The sequence below is a fragment of the Ambystoma mexicanum genome, chromosome 12, assembly GCF_040938575.1.
Source record: "Ambystoma mexicanum isolate Mex_15411 chromosome 12, UKY_AmexF1_1, whole genome shotgun sequence".
Lineage (NCBI taxonomy): Eukaryota > Metazoa > Chordata > Amphibia > Caudata > Ambystomatidae > Ambystoma > Ambystoma mexicanum.
This window is the reverse complement of record NC_090936.1, coordinates 232,392,020-232,411,095: the sequence shown is the minus strand read 5'-3', so window position 1 is coordinate 232,411,095 and position 19,076 is coordinate 232,392,020. Positions and strand designations below refer to the sequence as shown.

Genomic DNA, 19,076 nt, shown 5'->3' with positions numbered 1-19,076 from the left:
TCCTGCCTTACCCGCCCGCTGGGGGAGGCACATAAGGTAGCAACCCAGACCGTAGCATCTCAATACCCCCACATTTTAGGATGAAGTGTTCGATGAACTGGCCACACTTTCCAGTGCATCGATATCAAAAAGGAAACTCAGCGCTGCAATCGTGAAAGTAAGATATTCCTCAAAACCAATGCATTTACACAAGACGTCCGCTAGAATCTTCACAATATACATTTTGTCATACGCCTAAGCGGACACCCTGAAATCGCCCCTTGTCCTGCCATTGATGCCTTGTGAACCACACAATGATAGTCATCTTCCATAAGACAAATGTTCTATTTAAGATGGCAATATCCCCTCTTAAGAAATTAATTAAACAGGAAAACTACCAGAAAGCAAAACCTCTGCAATTTTTAGAGGTTGGGGGATAAGGGTGTGGCATGGAGGAGAGGCCACATGCATGACCTCCCAATTGATGTTAATGGCCGAAAAAATAAATTAAGCCCAGCATTTTAAAAACAGAATAATCTGTCCAAAATGAATGGGTGCATAACATTAAATTAATGAACCGGCATATAAAGATAACAAAAGGGTCAAACAAGGTAAAGATTAGGTGAGGCCACAAAAGAAAAGGCAATCAAATAAGGGGGAAAAAAACAACAGCGTTCTAGCCGGTTTAAATTGGGGCTATGAGAAGCTTTACTTTTCGTCATTCATGAGGTTTCCACTGGGGCAGGGAGGAGGCTACACCCTAGTATGCAGAGAATTAGTCTCTTACTTTCTGCTGTAGGACAGGAACCTTGCCCTCAGGGTCAATTTCACAGGTCAGCTAAGGTGACGGTGGGGTACAGCTGTCCCCTGTGAATTCCGGTAACTTGTGTGGGTGCTGACTGACTGGATAAAGAACCTAATTGAGAGCAAATATTTTGCTAGTTGGTTCTGACAGGAATCTTTACAGGGAGAGTAGAGAGACCAAGGGGGAGAGTTTTTATATGTCAATTGATTATTTTAAAGAGGGTGGCACAACTATGTCCAGGGACTAGGAGTTTTAGCCCTAAACTCAAGTGGCTCCACACCATTAGCTGGGAGAAGGGAACCCGAAAGCATACCATTCCAGGTTGTTGGACTGCTGCAATTCTGTGCCTCATTCGGAATCCCTGTGATCTTTTAAGGGACTGAGTGTTTTAGTAGGCATAGCACAGCCCTTGGGGAGCTTTGGGAATAGATGGTCAAAGTGGGAATGACTCCCAGTGACTGACAGAATGACAATTGTAAGGAAAAAGATTAAGTGAACAGGGATGTGTCATTGTAGCCATTTATGGATGGATCCAGCTTACCTTTGTGTAAGTAGGATAAGATGCCAGTGAGGGGTGAGCGTCGTACAGGGTTTCGTTACATCTGTGAAAAACCAGAGGGTGTTCACAACCTAGTCCCAGGGATCCCGTTCTCAGGTGGCCAGGGAAAAGCCATCACTTTTGGATCCCGACCCAGAGGTTGGACAAGCAAGGGAGGATCACCCGAGTAGGGGGGTCCTTGGGGAGTGGGGGTGAAGCACCTAATGGTGAGACATGGCATCCCCTTTTTCCTAACCCATCTAACCGCTATCTCTGCTTATTTTATGGGAAACTATAACTCCCATAATTCCTCCCCAATTCACATTGCCAACACTACGGAGCCGAGGAAGATGAGGAATGAGGCCAGGAGGATTACCTCTACTGACTTGTAATGGCTCTGTCCCTCTAATGAGGTCAAGCAGAGTCAGGCACATAACCTAGATTACATTCACCTGCCACTTGTTAACACTCCCTGACTGGATAAAAGGTGGTGCTTACAGGCACACAAAGTGAGGTAGGGTACAAGAAGGAACAGCTCTTTCAGGGCTAATGCGAACCAGGCTATGGAAGCAGGAAGTCTAAGGGGCGGATCCGCTGTTGCAGAGAACAAGAGAAAGCCAGGTGAGAATGCCATAACCAGGTGAGAATGCCATCCTTTTGGGAAGCCATAAGCGTTCCATGACTGAAAAAGAGTGAGTGGAAAAGAGAAACCTTCAAAGTGCTTCCCGGTGGCCCGCTATCCCCCCGGGTGAACGACTGACTTGGGGAGGAGCAGAGCAGGCATTGGTAATGGCCTTGACTGCTATGTGAAAAGCATTGAAGATAGAAGCCCAATTTACACGACCAGTGAGTAATCGAGGGCAACAAAAGCCTGGTTTAGGTTAAGAGCAAAAGGAAAGCATGTAGCAAGAGATGAAGGTTGCACGTGTGCCGATAAAACGTGGAATGAAGAGAACAATCATTGGTGTGAAAAGTAAACAAAGTAACAATGGTCCTGCGAAGCGGAATCGCACATTCGAAAGTCTCTGAAATGTTATAGAACGCAGGAAAGAAAGTAACTGCAAACCTGAACGAGAGTGGATTGCTTTTCTCTCAATCTATATGAACTTTGAAAACCACGCAGAGGGCAAAAGTAAAGAGGACATGAACTTTTAGAAATGCCAAGAGGGCAAAAGTGAAACTACAAGTGCCAAGATGCATTGGTGTTATGAAGATTGCCGATTGTCAAATTATCTAAAAGGAGTTTGAAGTGGTCATGCAGAGGTCTACGCAAAATCCTTGCAGTTTTGAAAGTCTTCGACAGTAAAAAGAGATAAAGATATAACGTGGGGTAAGGGGACCCCCACAAAAGGCAGGCTTGAGCCCAGCGCAGTTAAGCCTGTGTTGAATAGTTTGTTTGTTTGTTTGTTTATTATTTATAGCGCGCACCAAACCCGAGGGTAACCGGGCGCGTTGTTCAAGGATACTTTAAACTTTACAGGTTACGCATGCTTACAGATGGTAGTTATACATAGTAGAAATTACATAATGCAGGACAATAGGGAGAATATACATTGTGCATAATATAGACATATAGCATAGTATATACAGGAAATATGCAGTAGGAAGATAGAGAGTATTTAATTATGTACATAGTATGACTGTAGGACAGTAGTTATATTGGTGTAGGGCGGGACTATCGGTCATTTTCTTTGATCCAGTTGATGCAGTTAGATCTGAAGAGGGCGTAGGATTGGGTAGATCTCAGGCCGGGCGGGAGGGAGTTCCAAAGCTGGGCAGCTTTGACCGGGAAGCTGTTTCCTCCGGCCGTACTTAGTTTAAATGGGGGGATCACTAACTGGTTGGAGTATGCTTCTCTGGTGGGTCTGGTGGAGATTTTTCTGTTGAATCTAGCGGCTAGGTATTTGGGTGCTAGATGGTTGATACTTTTGAAAGTTAGAGAAGCTGTCTTGAGTTTGATTTTGTCCACTGTGGAGAGCCAGTTGGATTGTCTTCTAGCTTCTGAAATATGCTCCCTTCTTGGAATTCCTAAGGCAGCTCTAAGAGCATTGTTCTGAAGTGTTTGAATTTTTTGCAACATATGTTTATTGGCCCCTAAGTATAGTGCGTTGCAATAGTCCAATTTCGACAGCACTAATGCTCGAGCAAGGGTTAGGCAGTTGGCAGTGGATAGGTATGGTTTTGCGGCTCTAATCAGCTTGCAGGTATATGCGGTACTGGATGCCATTGCGCTCACCTGTTTGGTTAGGGAGAGGTGGGAATCAAGGTAAAACCCTAATGTTTTTACTTCTTTTGCAACCTTGGTAATATTGCCGTCTATGACGAAGGAGGAGTATTCTTCTTTTAATCTATTGATGTTTTGTTTGTTCCCCAGTATGATAAGTTCAGTTTTGTCATCATTCAGGCATAGCCCGTGGGTGGCCATCCATACCTGAATGATGAGATAAGTCTTGTTCACCAAGGCCAAATCTTGTTCATAATCCCCTGAAAGTGGTATGAGAATCTGAGTGTCATCCGCATAGTTAGTGTAGGTAACACCCAGATCATCTAGATCATCGAACAAGGGCTTCGTGAAGACGTTGTACATAGTGGGGGAGACACAAGAACCTTGTGGGACTCCACATGTGATGGATACAGGGTCAGCAGCAGCAGAAGTAGAGAAGACTCTCATAGTTCTACCGGTTAGGAATGATTTAATCCATGCGATGGCATGTGTGGAGAAATGGGCAGCTGTTTCAAGGTGGGTGCAGAGCACATCATGATCCACCAGGTCGAAGGCTGCAGAGAGGTCCAGCAAGAGGAGTAGGGCCATCTTTCCAGAGTCTCTCAGCTCATCAACCTGAGTTTTAAGATCGATGAGCGCGGTTTCAGTTCCGTGCTGGGGTCTGAAGCCTGATTGTCTTGTGCCTAAGAGGTGGTGCAACTCCAAATGTTTTTGGATCTGTAGGTAGGCTACCCTGTCTAGGATTTTTAATAGGAAGGGTACCGTTGTGATAGGCCTGTAGTTAGTCGGGATGGATGGGTCCATTGTTTGTTTTTTTAGGAGGGGGAGGACCCAGGATTGCTTGAGGTTATCTGGTATGGTGCCTGAAGCAAAGGAGGCATTAATAAGCTTAGAAATGAATGGGGAGAGGTCTCTGGCCGCGTCCTTTATTAGTTGGGCTGGGCATAGGTCGCCTCGGCAATTGGATGGCTTAAGTGAAAGTATTATCTTTTCAGTTTCGAGTATAGTTACTTTCGAGAAGTTAAATTTATAGTCAAGTTTAGTGCTGATTGGTGGTTTGCCTCTTGGGTTAGTTGAGGGTGGAATATTCTGTTTTTTTATCTCAATTTTTGTTTGGAGTGTGGCAATTTTGTCATTTAGTGCTTTTTGGATGTTCGAGCACCATATTTTATTTTTGTCACAATTATCTTGGACAGGAATGGGGTTTTCTAGTTCCTTTAGTATAAGGAATAGTTCTTTCGTTCCAGATTTGGCCTGCAGTATTCTGTTGTTGAAGTTATCTCTTTTTGCTTTCTTTATTTCATTTTTGTAGATCTTGGAGGCATTGATGAGTGTAATTTTATTTGTCTCTGTCGGGGTTAGTCGCCAAGCAGATTCGCATTTACGTTTTTCAAGTCTTAGAGATTTAAGGTGAGGAGTAAACCAGGTGTTTAGGTGGGCTCTGGGCTTGCTCTTTCTCAGTTTCAGTGGGGCAATAGTATCTAGAGCTGTAGCCATAGAAGAGTTGAATTCATTTACTAGTGATGAGGGGTCCAATGAGTCAGGTAGAGAGTTTAATCTAGGGAGGATGAGTGGTAGCAGTTTTTCTGTAGTTATAAGTTTTTTGTTTCTGGTTGGCAAGGGGGGAGCCAGCGCATTTTCAATAGTTAGGGCCAAGTTAACATTTAGGAGGAAAGTTATCAGTGCATGATCAGTCCAGATTTGTGAGGTGATATCGACAATCGTTGTATTGCAGTTATAGTCAGCAATCCAGTCAAGTATACGGCCTTTTTCGTGTGTGGGTTGTAGGATTTTTTGGGAGAAGCCTAGTTCTGAGATGACATTAGTGATATTAGTTGCTTGCCGGTCTTTAGGGTCATTGTAGCCTAGGTTTAGGTCACCCAGAAGGATAGCTTGGGATGAAGTTTTTAGGTTATTTGAGAGGATTGTGGAAATGTCCTCCTCGAACGTGCCAATAGGGCCAGGTGGTCTATAGATAAGGTGAATAGTAATAGTTTGAGAGGGAGATGCGAGGAGTTTAGCAGTTAATGATTCGCAGGAGTTGGTTGTTGAGCTTGAATCAATTTTTAGGGAGAGATTATTTTTAGCAATAATAGCTAGGCCACCTCCTCGAGAGTTGACTCTGTCTTCTCTAAGTATGGTGTAATTATGGGGTAAGGCAAGCATTAGGGCAGGTCCTGCAGCTTGGTGCAGCCAAGTTTCTGTTATGGCGAAGATGTCATAGTCTCCTATTTGAATGAGATCCGCAATTTCGGTAGCGTGTGCTATTAGTGACCTGGCATTAATAAGGGCGCACTTCAGTTGGATGTTCGGCTTTACTGTGGGCTGGGTGGCATTGCTTTTCTTTTTTGGTATGCTATTGTTAGTGTTGGGCTGCTTATTTAGGCGGTTGTTGCGATGGAGGTCAGTTTTTACAGGAGGAGTGTTTCGGATGTTAGCGTTACTTCTATAGCAGGAGGTATTGAGTCTAGCTAATGGTTCGTGAATTTTAGGTAGTCTTGAGCGTAGTTTTGCGTTTCTATTTGCGATGTCACAGGGAAGGTGTGTTAGTGATTGGTGGGTAATAAGTGAGTGTGAAAGTAGATGGCTGGGCTCTAGGGGGGGAGTTAAGAGTCCTTCATCTACAGGCGGTATGCCCTGTAGTGTGGGCCTCGGATAGTGGTTTACTTTAGGCATTGTGGTCCAAAGGGCTGACAGGTAAATAAAAGTTAGTATCATTGTGGCCTGGTTTTAGGCTGTTGGTTTGCAAGAGTCGGGTACCTCTAGGCTAGACGGAGCAATCATATGTAGGCTAAATGCAATCAGAGACAGGTTGAATGCAGTCAGGGACAGGCAATGTAGTCTGGGCGACCATAGGGCACAGCACAGTTCAAATAAAGACTGGGGGCGACCATAAGGCACAACACAGTTCGAATGTAGTCTGGGGCGACCATAGGGCACAACACGGTTCAAATGTGGTCAGGGGCGACCATAAGGCACAACACAGTTCAAATGTGGTCAGGGGCGACCATAAGGCACAACACAGTTCAAATGTGGTCAGGGGCGACCATAAGGCACAACACAGTTCAAATGTGGTCAGGGGCGACCATAAGGCACAACACAGTTCAAATGTGGACAGGGGCGACCATAAGGCACAACACAGTTCAAATGTGGTCAGGGGCGACCATAGGGCACAACACAGTTCTAATGTGGTCTGGGCGACCATAAGGCACAACACAGTTCAAATGTGGTCTGGGGCGACCATTAGGGCACAACACAGTTCAAATGAGGTCAGGGGCGACCATTAGGGCACAACACAGTTCAAATGTGGTCTGGGGCGACCATTAGGGCACAACACAGTTCAGATGTGGTCTGGGGCGACCATTAGGGCACAACACAGTTCAAATGAGGTCAGGGGCGATCATAGGGCACAACACAACTCATATACAATAGGGTGGTATGTTGGCTGGAGTGCGTCAAAGTATTTGAGTACGTGGCTGGATGTGGAGGGTAAGAGGGTGGCAAGGTAGGTGCAGAGTAAGGCAATGAGCATGAGAGTGATACAGAGGCTGAGGTGAAAGCCAAAAACCAGAACTGTGCATTTGTTGTAAGGCGGGCAACACCTAAATAATTGATTAGACTGTCAAAAGCTTGGAGCCAAAACTAAACTGTTGAACTGTGCCATCCACCTATTCCTTTAAAGGAACTCTCGAGACCCTGTGATTCTGAACATGGGGAAGGGAGTTGCTCCCTAAACCATTCTGACATTTCTTTTAAGACACTATTTTTCCTTTTTTGTATTTTCGTTAAACTTTTGTGAAGGGGGGGCAAGGTTAGTGTTAATTTAGTATAGACCTTTTTATTATGACTAGACTGTCTTGGACTTGCTTGTTTAATGGTCGAAGACAACTCCCATTTTAGAGTTAGGGTCAGTTAGGAATTCCACCAACCCCAATAACCTACAAAATAAAGGTTTTTGAAACTTGCATCTATTGAGTCTACTGTTGATACCATGCCCTCCTTACATATCTGACACAATACAGATGCTCAATAGGGTATTTGTGTGGAGTGCCTTACAGGGTTGACCCATCACAGGATCCTTTCAGACCAGTGAGTGCCCCCATGTGCTCAGTGATATGGCAGAACGAAGGTTGTTGGAGAGTAGAGTAGTCGCTCGGCAATTGCCCTACTAAGCGCTCCAGCAGTAAAAGTGAAAGATACATCTAATTTTCCAGCAGAAGCCCCCTCCCCCACAGGCATTTGGTTAGGTGCTGCAGTATTCCAGGCACAAGCTCAGAGTGCATTTCGGTTTGTTAGTTTTACCAGGTTAAGATGCAGAGCTAAGTACAGAGCTCTAATCTTTGCTTTGCGTGGCGAGAGGGAGTATATTGGCAAAGGTTACAAGAGTCATTGGGTGGAAGCCATAAAAGGAACTAGGTTTCATAGCAGTTAGTTCTTTTCAGCTTTATCATATTAATATGGGATTTCTCAGATTCCTGTGTGCCCAGCCCAAGGTATTCTGGAAAGAGTGTTTCCCATCAGTCATTCAAGCAATAGAAGAATGATCCCATTGAGTGATTAATTAGGGGTACATGGAACACTGATTTGGGATCCATCTATGAATATTGTAAGTCTGGTCTCAGTTTTAATGAAATTAACGATCAGTTTTTCAGACTCCTGTGGCAGTTAATATTTATTTTTGGTGCTTAATACAATTAGCGGTTGGATCACCAGAGAAATCCAGTTCTCCCAACATAGAGGTAGGGCTGAGCCAGCGCCAAACAAGCGTTGAGCCGGCAGAAGGGACTTTAAATCCACAATTAAATGTTTTGGAAATCACAGATGTAAAATAGAAGATGCGAGGGGTGCAGCCAGACACCAATTTTGGTGGGTGTGGGGATTAAAGGTCATCTTGAACGGTGCTCCGAAAGATCACAAAATGAGTTAAGCATGCACGCAAAATTCACTGTAGCATTGTTAACTCATTTACTAATGTCGCATATAGTTCCACACATGCCGAGACACTTTTTGCCTACCTTTTTCCGCACAAGATTATCTGTATGAGAAGTTGCTAAACATAACCGAGTACTAAAATGCAATTACCCAAAAAGGTAAAATGTGGATAGTATCATTGTTAATATTAAGTGATAATGTACATTCTGAATCGTATGGTCTGGAATGGCTCATGTACACAATAATAAATCATGTAAAGATAGATAGACGCAGCCATTAAACAGACTTGTACCATAAAAGGTCATATGCATAAGGAAAATGTGCCTCCAAGACTGTAAATGTATACCCAAGCAAGTGAATGCCATGATAATCACTCCAAGTAAGTTCTATAATGTAATTGGGCTTTTCAAATGATATTAGTAAAATATAAATGCAATGTTAAACTGTTCACTCCACAAGAGACCATGATCAAAAATATATATACTTAATCATGGCAAGGATATGCGCTCCTGACCAGAATGTTTTCAAACCAATCGAAATTGTGTTTATATTTGAAAAGCGACCGCGTCAATTGCAACATGTGACGTCATCAAAAAAGCACACACAGTGACGCCATCATGCGGATTAACGTAACGGGATATAAACAAACTGCCATTTTGAATTCCTGATTGGCAACCTTTTGGAAACGCTTGTTGGATGCTGTCCATTATAAGAGGATCATCACAGGATATTGGAAATATATACGCCTTTGAGTAAAATTAAGAAAAACCACTACTCTTGATAATGGAAGCAAATTTGGGATACTGCCATTTCAGCCATACTGACGAGTCATAATTTCTACACAGATTACCGTATCCATTAGATCAGCAGCAGAGAGGAAAACTTCCTAATTCAAAGCACTTTGAAAAGGAACCACCATTACACCTAAGCAAGTCCTCCAGAATGTGTGATGTAAAAACATTAATGAGTAAATGGAATCCTAGTTCCCCAACGTTCTTTATTCTCACTTACTTCCACAAAGTGGGAATCTAATACAACAGTCGAACTAAAGCAGACTTCACTAGAATATTGAATTGGAGACAACACTTATGTGATCTTCATACACACACAAATAAGTAAGCATAAGGATATTACCAAGATCATTACACTTTGATTTACAAAGATCCATCTAGAACACTTGTTAGTGGTTCTCCTCCACTGTCCCCTTTTTTACGAGAGGCAATAAGGAAGTCACACATTAGAAGTGAACCAATAAAGGAATCCTTTTGGAAAATGATCTCCTGAAGGCGCATGGTATGAGCAAGCTGGGTGGTTGACATGTGTGACTGTGTGAGAAGTCAACTAAAGGATTTGATAACTTTGAAACAGTAAAACTGATCATATTCTCCAACTTATTCTTTAGAACATATTTTGAAACTTAGACATATAAAGATTATTATTTTGCTCCTGAAGAAGGCAACCTCCCGAAACATGTAGAGCAATTTTGTTTTTGTTTATACTTTATTCTGAAAAATTGCTTCATCTCTTGTAATTCTGTTTTAGAATACTTTCTGATGCTTGATTTTGGAATTAAATCCCATCTTATTTTGGCACTAATCAAGGTGTGCAGGGGACCGGGGTGCCCACTACTAAAGGACACTAATCTAAAATACCAAAAACTGTTGCCCACTTCTCTGTCTAGAGAGAAACAGACGATTAAACAGCTCACAGAAATACTTACAAGTCATATTTTGCAGCCACAGCTTCTTTGAGCTTGTTAATTTGTTAATTTGCTCCATTACTCATAGTTTGTGGACATCAAAAATGAAGACAACAAGTAGAACAATGCAAAATGAAGTAAGCCTAAAGAAACAGGACTGGCTGCTGTGGTAGGTCAAAAAGGAGACTAGTCACTGGTGGCATTTTAGCAATCAGTTTTATTTAAATATTAAAGGAAAAGTCCCATCTAGCCTTAATAGTATGCAGTTTGCCCTACCTAACACAAATGTAACTAGGGTGCTCGTCATCAGTGAGTGTTCAAAGTAATCATATGTCCATCATCCCAACTAAACTATTCTTTCCCTACACTATCCCAAAAGTCGTAAAGAAAAGAGTGGTCCAGGAGAATGGCTCCTTTCTCATGGACAGGAATTTATAGCCCCAGAAAGTCTTTCTTGGGATAGTTTTTGTTGATTCATTGAACAAGTCCCTTTAATTCTTGAAAGGGGCTTTTGTCCCTCTGGGTCTTCCCCTTTCCCACTCCTGGCACAGTTCCTTGTTTAAATCCAAGCTTTTGTAGACAATAACCCTAGTCTTGGATATCATCCAAGCCGGTAGACGTCTCTGTTACTTGTCAACGTCTGAAGTACTTGGGATCCTCCTCTACCTATCAATCCCATGTGCACAGAAATATATATTTGGACGAGGAAGCTGCTGAACCCCAACAGTCGCTCCAGAGTGTCACGCCCTCAACTACCAGACTAAAAGCTCATCACAGCACACTCCAGGGAGAAAGGGGAAGTGGATAAAATAATAAAATTCCAAATCTCCATCAACTACTTCTTGTAGATCTGTATAGGAAAGAAGGAAAAGGGATCATGCCTTGCTAATTACTACACTCTTAAATAAATTCCTGCCCCTTACTTCGCCGGATCCCTAAGAAAATAATTAAAAATTAACTAGTTGGTACTCCTCTGCAAACTGCCCAGAGGAAGTCTTTATTCCTGGTCTTTTCCTTATAGTAAACTTGTAAATTGTTAACTTAACATGAAAGTCTAAGGTTCTTGAAAAACCTAGAAAAGAGTTGGCCGATTCACCAATTTAATTCAGTTCATCTCTACATGAGCTTGTGGCTTAGTTTTAAGCTGAAAAAAGCATGAAGCACATCACACGCTCTAGTATTTGCAAACCTGCGATAGGTGCCGGGACATTGAAAAATCCCAACCAGTATGGTGAAAAGATAAGCTGCCTGGGAAAGCTTTGTCCTCGGAGTCCTGACCAAGAGCTATTGCGCCACAAGGAAGACAATGGAGCCAACAGGATCAGAGCGACGCAAAAGAAAGGAAGACTGCAGATGGTGGCTCACTGTGCCAGAGCCATGACAGTAAGAAGGAAGTCTGCCTGGCAGCCAGAGGAATTGAGCAGCAGCACTGAAGCTGCCCGAACACAGAGAAGGGCTGCACAGCAATGCAAGAGCTGCGACAAAGGCAGGAGCAGCTGAACGAAGCCAGCAAGACCGTGCAGGAGAGGTGGGAGCCTGAATTGCCAAGAACAGTTTATCACAGAAGAGCTGGAGAATGCCAGGCAAAGCCAGTTAGTGCCGATTAGCGAAAATGAGACTCTCCAGAAATATTACAGGACAGAAGAGAGCAAGCAAAGTGAAAGAAGGGGAATTTATGACCCAATGTCTCAGATTGAATGTGAGAAATACACAAGATGACTGCAAGGCCAAGGCAAGTTTGCAAGTGTGTAAAGTGAGCCACACAAGAAAAGGCCTGGCAGGAGGTTATACCAAGCAAAGTCACATCTAAGTTGTTTTGTTGACCAGAGAACTCAAGGAAGACACCTACACGTGAGTTTCTAAATGTTTTGAAGCGACACGGGGAAGGGAAAACCGCTCCCCAGGAGTGAACAGCGACACCAAATGGGAGGAAGTATCTTCTGGAGCCATAAAGAACTTTTGTTGTGTAAAGGATTCATTGTGTTCGTGAAGAGCAACCTATGATATGATATGGTATTTGTAACGCGCCTATACACAAATGTTTCAAGGCGGGAAAACTTAGAACCTAGAACCTAGAAAACATCCCCTGGAACTGTGAAGTTGTGTTGGAGTTACATTTTTCATTTGATCTTTAACATTTATGCACTTTCAAGCCCAATGACATTATGCTCATCACATTAGTATTCCTTCTAAAGTGCTAGGATAGGATTTTGGACACAGGACATTTTGCTTTGGATATCTTGACACAGGACGGGCCCTTAGTTGTTGGTTGAGGTAGGGAAATACCTCTTAGAAGGGACATTGAAGCAGTTCCAAACCCTTTTATTTTGAAAAAAAGAGTATGGCCAAAACTAGGAGCTCCGAGTCAGCGTCTCACTTCTGGCTCCTCACAGTAGCCTGTTAACTTCACGCCATTCATTTGCACTGGGACAAGTACGATTGGTCCATTCGTAATATTTGTTTATCTTCCAACATCCACTAGTACTGGGACGAATAGGATTGGTCCCTTGCTTAGCTTTCTTTTTCTTCCACCATGTACTAGCACCGGCACTGACAACTGACTGGTATAACTGATCTCTTGGTAATGTTTATTAATCTTCCAAATAGTCACTAGTACAAGTACAAGAGTACCGTCTGTAATCTTTGTTAATTTCACACCACTCGCTGGTACTGTACTAGTAGGAGTGGTCCCTTGGTAATCTTAATTTTATTTTTTGCCACTTCACCAACCTGGGTGTCACGCCATTCCCGTTACCACTTTTATACAGGATAGATGTCGCCGGTTCTTCCCGCATGGTCAGGTAAGACCATCTGCCATAACCTGCATGGATTTCTTCTTTCTTTTCTTTTGCAGCTCTGCGGTGCCGTCCCTGGTACGATCTTGGAGTTATTCACGGACCGCTCTGTCCACCCAGTCTGTGTCACGCCACCGCCGTCAGTCCTTCCTCAGATGTTCAGTTTGGGCTTGTGCTTCTGAAATGCTTCTCTTCCCTCGGTCTGGGCGGACCGCTCCACATCAGGCAGCTGTGTGTTTGCAGACTGCTTCCTCAGCTCGGATTCAAGTTTCCTGGGCTGGACTAGAGACAAGATAGCTTTCCATTTGTCCTTCCTTGGTTTTTAGGAGGACGTGTTGGGCCCTCCCCAGCGTAGGCTCACAGTCCTTTTGTCTCTTTTCATGGTGCATTTGTCATGCTTTGCCCCATCTTCTTCGTCTCAGTGTGGTTGGCTAACAACCACGGACTTCTCTTCATGGGTCTCCCATTTGTCTTCTTCAAAGTATGAGTGGTTAGTTAAGGTTGATTACTGTTAACATTACAGTAGCAAATAGTGACTGGTTTGGAGGGAATGGTTTGATTCTTTGATGTTATAGTTAGATACCTCCTCAGAAGAGGTTATAGGGAGTTCCTGGACAAAAAGCGAGTGCTTGTCTCCAAGAGGGGAGTCTCTCCCTGGAAGGTGCTGCGAACCTCCACCCCTTGGGGGATTGTTGCATAGCAGGCTCACTTGCCTTGCCTCACAGGGAAGGGCTCCCCTCTGAGAAGTGATGAGATCCAATTAATCATCACACTGCTTATTTCACAACGGAAATGGTAAAACTTGATTTATATAAACTGCGCTAGGATGTTCAAGACAGTCATTTGTCCCAGCTTGAAGTATGATGAAGACTGCAGAGCAGACTTGGCACATCTGACTGCTCTGCCAGGATCTCTGATAATATAGTTTCAAATGAGTTTTCAAGGGAGTATGTGAAATGGAAAAATGTTGTGCATCTTTAAGAGGTAACAACAAGAAATCAAAATGCTTTACTGAAACAATGACTTTGCAGGTTAAAACCAGTGCCCTAGATCCTACTGCCTAAATGGGGTCCAGGTCTGAATCCCTTTAGGAGGACACAGGTAACGTACTGTTTGAAGGAGAAGCAACAAGTGGCAAACCCTTCACGGTCATCAACTTTTTTTGCCAGCATGCAGGCTGTGGGATTGCCTGGGCTTTGAGCAGGCACAGTCTTGACACTGGGGTCGAGGTGGAACTGGTCCTTTGGTCCAGGTTGGTCCTCTCAAAGCTCGCACCAGCTATTGTACATATTTGATAATAAAGTCAACTGCCAATTATCTAGGTGCAGATGGCGGCACTTGGCATTCTACATTAGCAAAGTTTACATTTAATGCACTTTAGAGATAATACATATTCACTGTTGGGTGTCTAGTTTTAAGCACTCGGATAGGTTGTTCCACTCTGTTTGACAGGTTAGTGCCATGTTCATGCCTCTCGCACTTGTGAGGGACTGTACTTTCCCTATTAATACCCGGGGAGAACACGGGGGATGGGGGGGTTTATAGTGAAAATGGAAGAACTCGGATACAAACACAGCAAGTGGTGAAATACGACATTCGAATAGATAAAAACATGTACTATAGAATCTTCTCATCATAAATATTCCTTGTTAGACAAAGCAAGTATTTACTTTTAGTTTCTTTCATTTCAAAGTCGGCTCGCAATAGTTTATCCCATTGGTCTAATCCTAGGTAATACTGTACCGAGTTATTCCTGCAATGCACAGAATTTAAGAAGAAAAGTGCAACACTGCAGAATGTATCATATAACCAAATCCGTGTCTAGTTACCTTTGAATATACTGTTCTCGAGTCACAATGTAAAACACTATTTAAAAGAGACAAAATAGAAACAAGAATACCTTGCAGATGCTTAAGAAGGGCTCTCGCACTGTTCCCATGAGCAGAAATAAGAATTTTTTTGCCGTTTTTCAGTTCAGGTACTATTACTTTGTTCCAATAAGGTAGCAGCCTGTCAAGCACATCTTTTAAGCTTTCCGATTTTGGAAGGTCCTCCTTTTTCACATCACAACAGCTGTACCGGCGGTCTGTGTATATCTCCTGGTAATATGGATGGGATTCATCTATGGGCGGAGGAGTAACATCGTAACTTCTACGCCAGACTTTCACTCGCTCTTCACCATGATTCAAAGCCAACTCTGCTCGGTTGAGGCCAATCAATGCTCCATAGTGACGCTCATTAAGCCTCCATGAGCTATGCACAGGAACCCATTCTTGCCCCATCTCTTCCAAAATCAGCCAAGCAGTCTGAATGGAGCGGCTTAAGATGGAGGTGAACACAAGATCAAACTCAAAGCCTAACGATTTCAGGTGTTTACCACAGGCCCGAGCTTCTTCAATGCCATCCAAGCTGAGCTTCTGATCAACCCAGCTACAAAATCGGTTTTCAACCGTCCAAGCTCCTTCCCCGTGTCTCAGCAAAACCACTTTACACTTTGCCATTTTGTAAGTGGATTTTTGTTGCATTCGGATGGGGATGCGGTAAGGGCTAATCAGCGCCGACACCCTATTGGAACAAAAATATGAAACAAAAGTTAAACTTCACCAAGTATTGACAATATTTTATTTACTAGAATATATTTAAAGTTAGGGGAAATGTTCAGCCCTCAAACTGCATTGTAGTCTCAACATAGCTTCTTTTTCATAAGAAACTCAAACTGGATCACCAAGAGAAATAAAACACTTGACCCGCATCACCATAGAATAAGATTACCCCTACGCACAGAAGAGAAAAATAGACTGCAGACTAACCCTACTAATACAAAAAAATACTATGCATAAATACCCTCCAACGCTGAAGAAAACAGACACACAACTTCTTCACAAAAACACCATAAACTACAAGCACCCCTACTCGCTACAACACCAAAGACGCATATAAGCCACCCATATACAGCCACCCACCAAAAAACCATCAACAAAAACAAACCAGCACACAGTGAGCGTTTTTTCTGAACTGAAGCTACTAACAGTTCATGAAAGCTCTTGCGCTTTTCCCCTCGCAATCCCTCTAGCTAACCCATCCCAACCCCCTCCTTTTCAGACACCATGAAAATGGCAGTGTTGCCCGGTACAAATCACAACATAACAAAACATTCACACATTGAAAACTCATTTCAGACCAGAATCATCCAAGATAATCAAATTCAACTGTTAACAATACTGACGAAACATATTGATTTAGAACGCTGGGAATGAAAGCAGAAAGTAGTAAACACAATGTGACACATTGGAACAGATTAAGTAGTAGCTAACATGCTTTATTTTTCCTAGGAGGAACAAAAGCAAAAGAAAAAAATTGGCATCATTGCAAATTGCTGTGGTCTGCTACATGTTCCCTTTTTGCTGACACTTGTCCTTGTGGCCCCTTGAAAACCTAAAGTATGGCCTGTACACATATACGCAAATGTAATATTAAAGAATATCCATTATAGGGGGGCGCTGTTGAGCAGCCTAGAAAATGGCTGCTTAAACTTCGAGCTCCGTACCTGCCTGCCTGGATCCGACGAATATCGGCGCTCATCCTCCACATTCCACAACAATACTCCCACGATTCGTCGGCTAACACTCTCCTTTCTGTGGGCCCGAAGCTTAGAAGAAAAATCGGTGTTTGGAACCCGTGCAGTGGTCGCCTGGGCCCACGGCGGCTTGCATCCTTCGTTCCGGGCCTCCCCGGCGCTGTCACGCGGCTGCCTGCGACATCCCCCCGACTGGAGGTGCTGCCTCCTTGCTCCCCATGCGCCACCAACCACAGACACCCTGAGGCGCTTCGTCGAGAAGATCCGCTCTTCCGCTGGTGCCCGCGGAACCGAGACCTTGTGCTCTCAACCGCTCCGCCCGTGGACATACATCGGGCCGGCCGGCGCTGCTGTTCCGGCGGTGGCCGGGATCGAATATCGTGGCCGCTCGACTCCCACTGCTGCAGGTCGGGCTGGCCCCTCCCGCTCCGGTTCACAAAAGCGGCCCCTCTGGCCTGGAGGTGCGGAGACCTGATGGTGCTGTGCCGCGGCCCCGCACCGTACGTTCCTGCGGCGTCCCTGCGGACCTGCTGACACTGCGTGGCGGGGGCTACTCTCCCCCTCCGGCGTCCCTGACACCTGAGCAGCGGAATCGATGGCCGCGGGGCGTGGGCGGTGCCCCCCCACGGCTCTCTACAGTCTCAGTCCCAAGGCCCCTCCAAGGATCTGCCGGAGCAGGCCACCTGCGGCGCGCCTAGATTGGAAACACTAGGCCATCAACGCGCCCCTCTGCTGGGGGGCCGCGGCACTACCTGTGACCAGCCGCCGCCCCCACACCTCATCAACCTCGGACCTTGGCTTGCTTCGGGGGGGGGGGAGGCGCTGCCCTCTGGGGGCGCAGTTCTACGCGGGCGGACATACGGGTCTAGCCACCCTAAAAGCTATAAGGTGGGTGCTGTAGGCTCTGCTATAACCCTCTGCTTCACCCCGCTACTTGCAGCTTGCCCAAAGAGCCTGGACACTATCAAAGCGACACTGCCTACATAGAAGCCCCCATGGCTCCCCCTCAGATCTGGCTACTCGCTTGGCTTGTGAGCGCCATGGACCGCCCGCCGGAACCTTCTATTATATAACTCCCTTGGCCGCCCTCGGAGCGGCGACCCGCGTGGCCTCCTTTTATGGTCCTGAATAGGCATCTCCTGCGGCCCCCTCGCCCATGTGGGCCCCGCATGTCCATGTGCTGAGAAGTCCTGTTGAGGTTCCGGGACTCACAGGGTGCCACTAAAGGAGAAATCATCCTATTCTATCAATGTGCATGGCTGAGATCAGTGTCACCCCTTCGAGTCACTGACGGCTCCATACCCAGCGAGCCCACGCATACTCTAATGCAACACTAGCCACACTGGGCATGCCTAAACAGCCCCCAGCGCACTCTACCCTGGGTCCACGGATCTCTTGATACCAGTGCCCGCCCACGGGCTGACCATTTCCAACCAGTCAGGGCAAACATCTGTACATTCAAACTCATTTTTCTACATGCTGTAATCACGAGCCAATGGCCGCCCCCACCCCGGGCCTCCTAATCTACGATGCCCACCAAACCTGACAGGCTGGGAGCTGCTCCTTACCACAATAATGACCAACAGAATGCGGGGTAGCAGCAAAGTCGGTGCCATGGAGAAGTTCACCAAGGCGACGCCCAGAGCGGACCAAGCGTCGTCCTCCACACTACAGGATGAGGGGGATACCCTACCAGACCCCCCCTCAGCCCGACTTGTCTGCAGTGATGGAGTCCATGGCCAAAAACTTTGCAGCCTTCCATGAAAAACTGGACGATGTTACTGCGAATGTTGCCTCCTTAAGAGCTAGACTCGACCAACATGGGGCCAGGATCACCGAGACGGAGCAAAGAATAGGGACAAACGAGGTCAATGTCCACACCCTGCAAAACACAGTCACGGAGATAGTCTGCGAAATGAAGCAGGTCAAGGCCAAGTGCGAGGACCTAGAGTCTAGGTCGCGAAGAAATAACATTTGCATTGTGGGGGTGCCCGAATCGGCGCTGAAGGGGCGGATGGAACTCGCAGTCGAACAACTCCTCAAAGACCTCCTAGACAATCCTGAGCCGTCACCATTTTTCACGGTAGAAAGAGCGCACCGCTCAGTGTCACCCCGGCCTAAGCCTGGAGATTTCCCCAGGCCAATTATCGCAAAATTGTTAAGCTACAAAGACAGAGACCTCATACTTCGCCTGGCCATAGAGAAAGGGGAACTGAGGCTAGACTCACAAATCATTAGGATCTTCCCTGACTCAGATGGAGCGACGCCAATTCGGAGGTGTGAAGAAAATGCTAAGAGACAAATATTGAATACACAATGCTCTACCCTGCCCGCCTCAAATTCACTCACCGGAGGATCCAATGGAGGACGATTAAGATCTGGGCTCCCAAGCCTTAACGATAGCCCTTACAAGCCGTGGACAATTTACAAACCGCTCTCCGGTGGGCCAACTTGTTTCCCTTTCCCTGCGCTATCCTGGGCCTAATACAGCCCCTGCACCAACATCTCAGGAACACTGCCTGCGGAA

At 45.2% G+C, this 19,076-nt stretch overlaps 1 protein-coding gene across 2 annotated transcripts in view; it reads right to left on the bottom strand.

Annotated features, from left to right (window-relative positions):
- Nucleotides 1–19,076, bottom strand: part of BPGM (bisphosphoglycerate mutase) — a 488,122-nt gene that overhangs the window by 288,392 nt on the left and 180,654 nt on the right. For both annotated transcript variants that reach the window (XM_069628347.1, XM_069628346.1), the window contains exon 2: nucleotides 14,873–15,537. In XM_069628347.1, coding sequence (XP_069484448.1) covers nucleotides 14,873–15,497 — 625 coding nt within the window. In that variant the 5' untranslated portion in view covers nucleotides 15,498–15,537. The remainder of the gene's footprint in view (nucleotides 1–14,872; nucleotides 15,538–19,076) is intronic.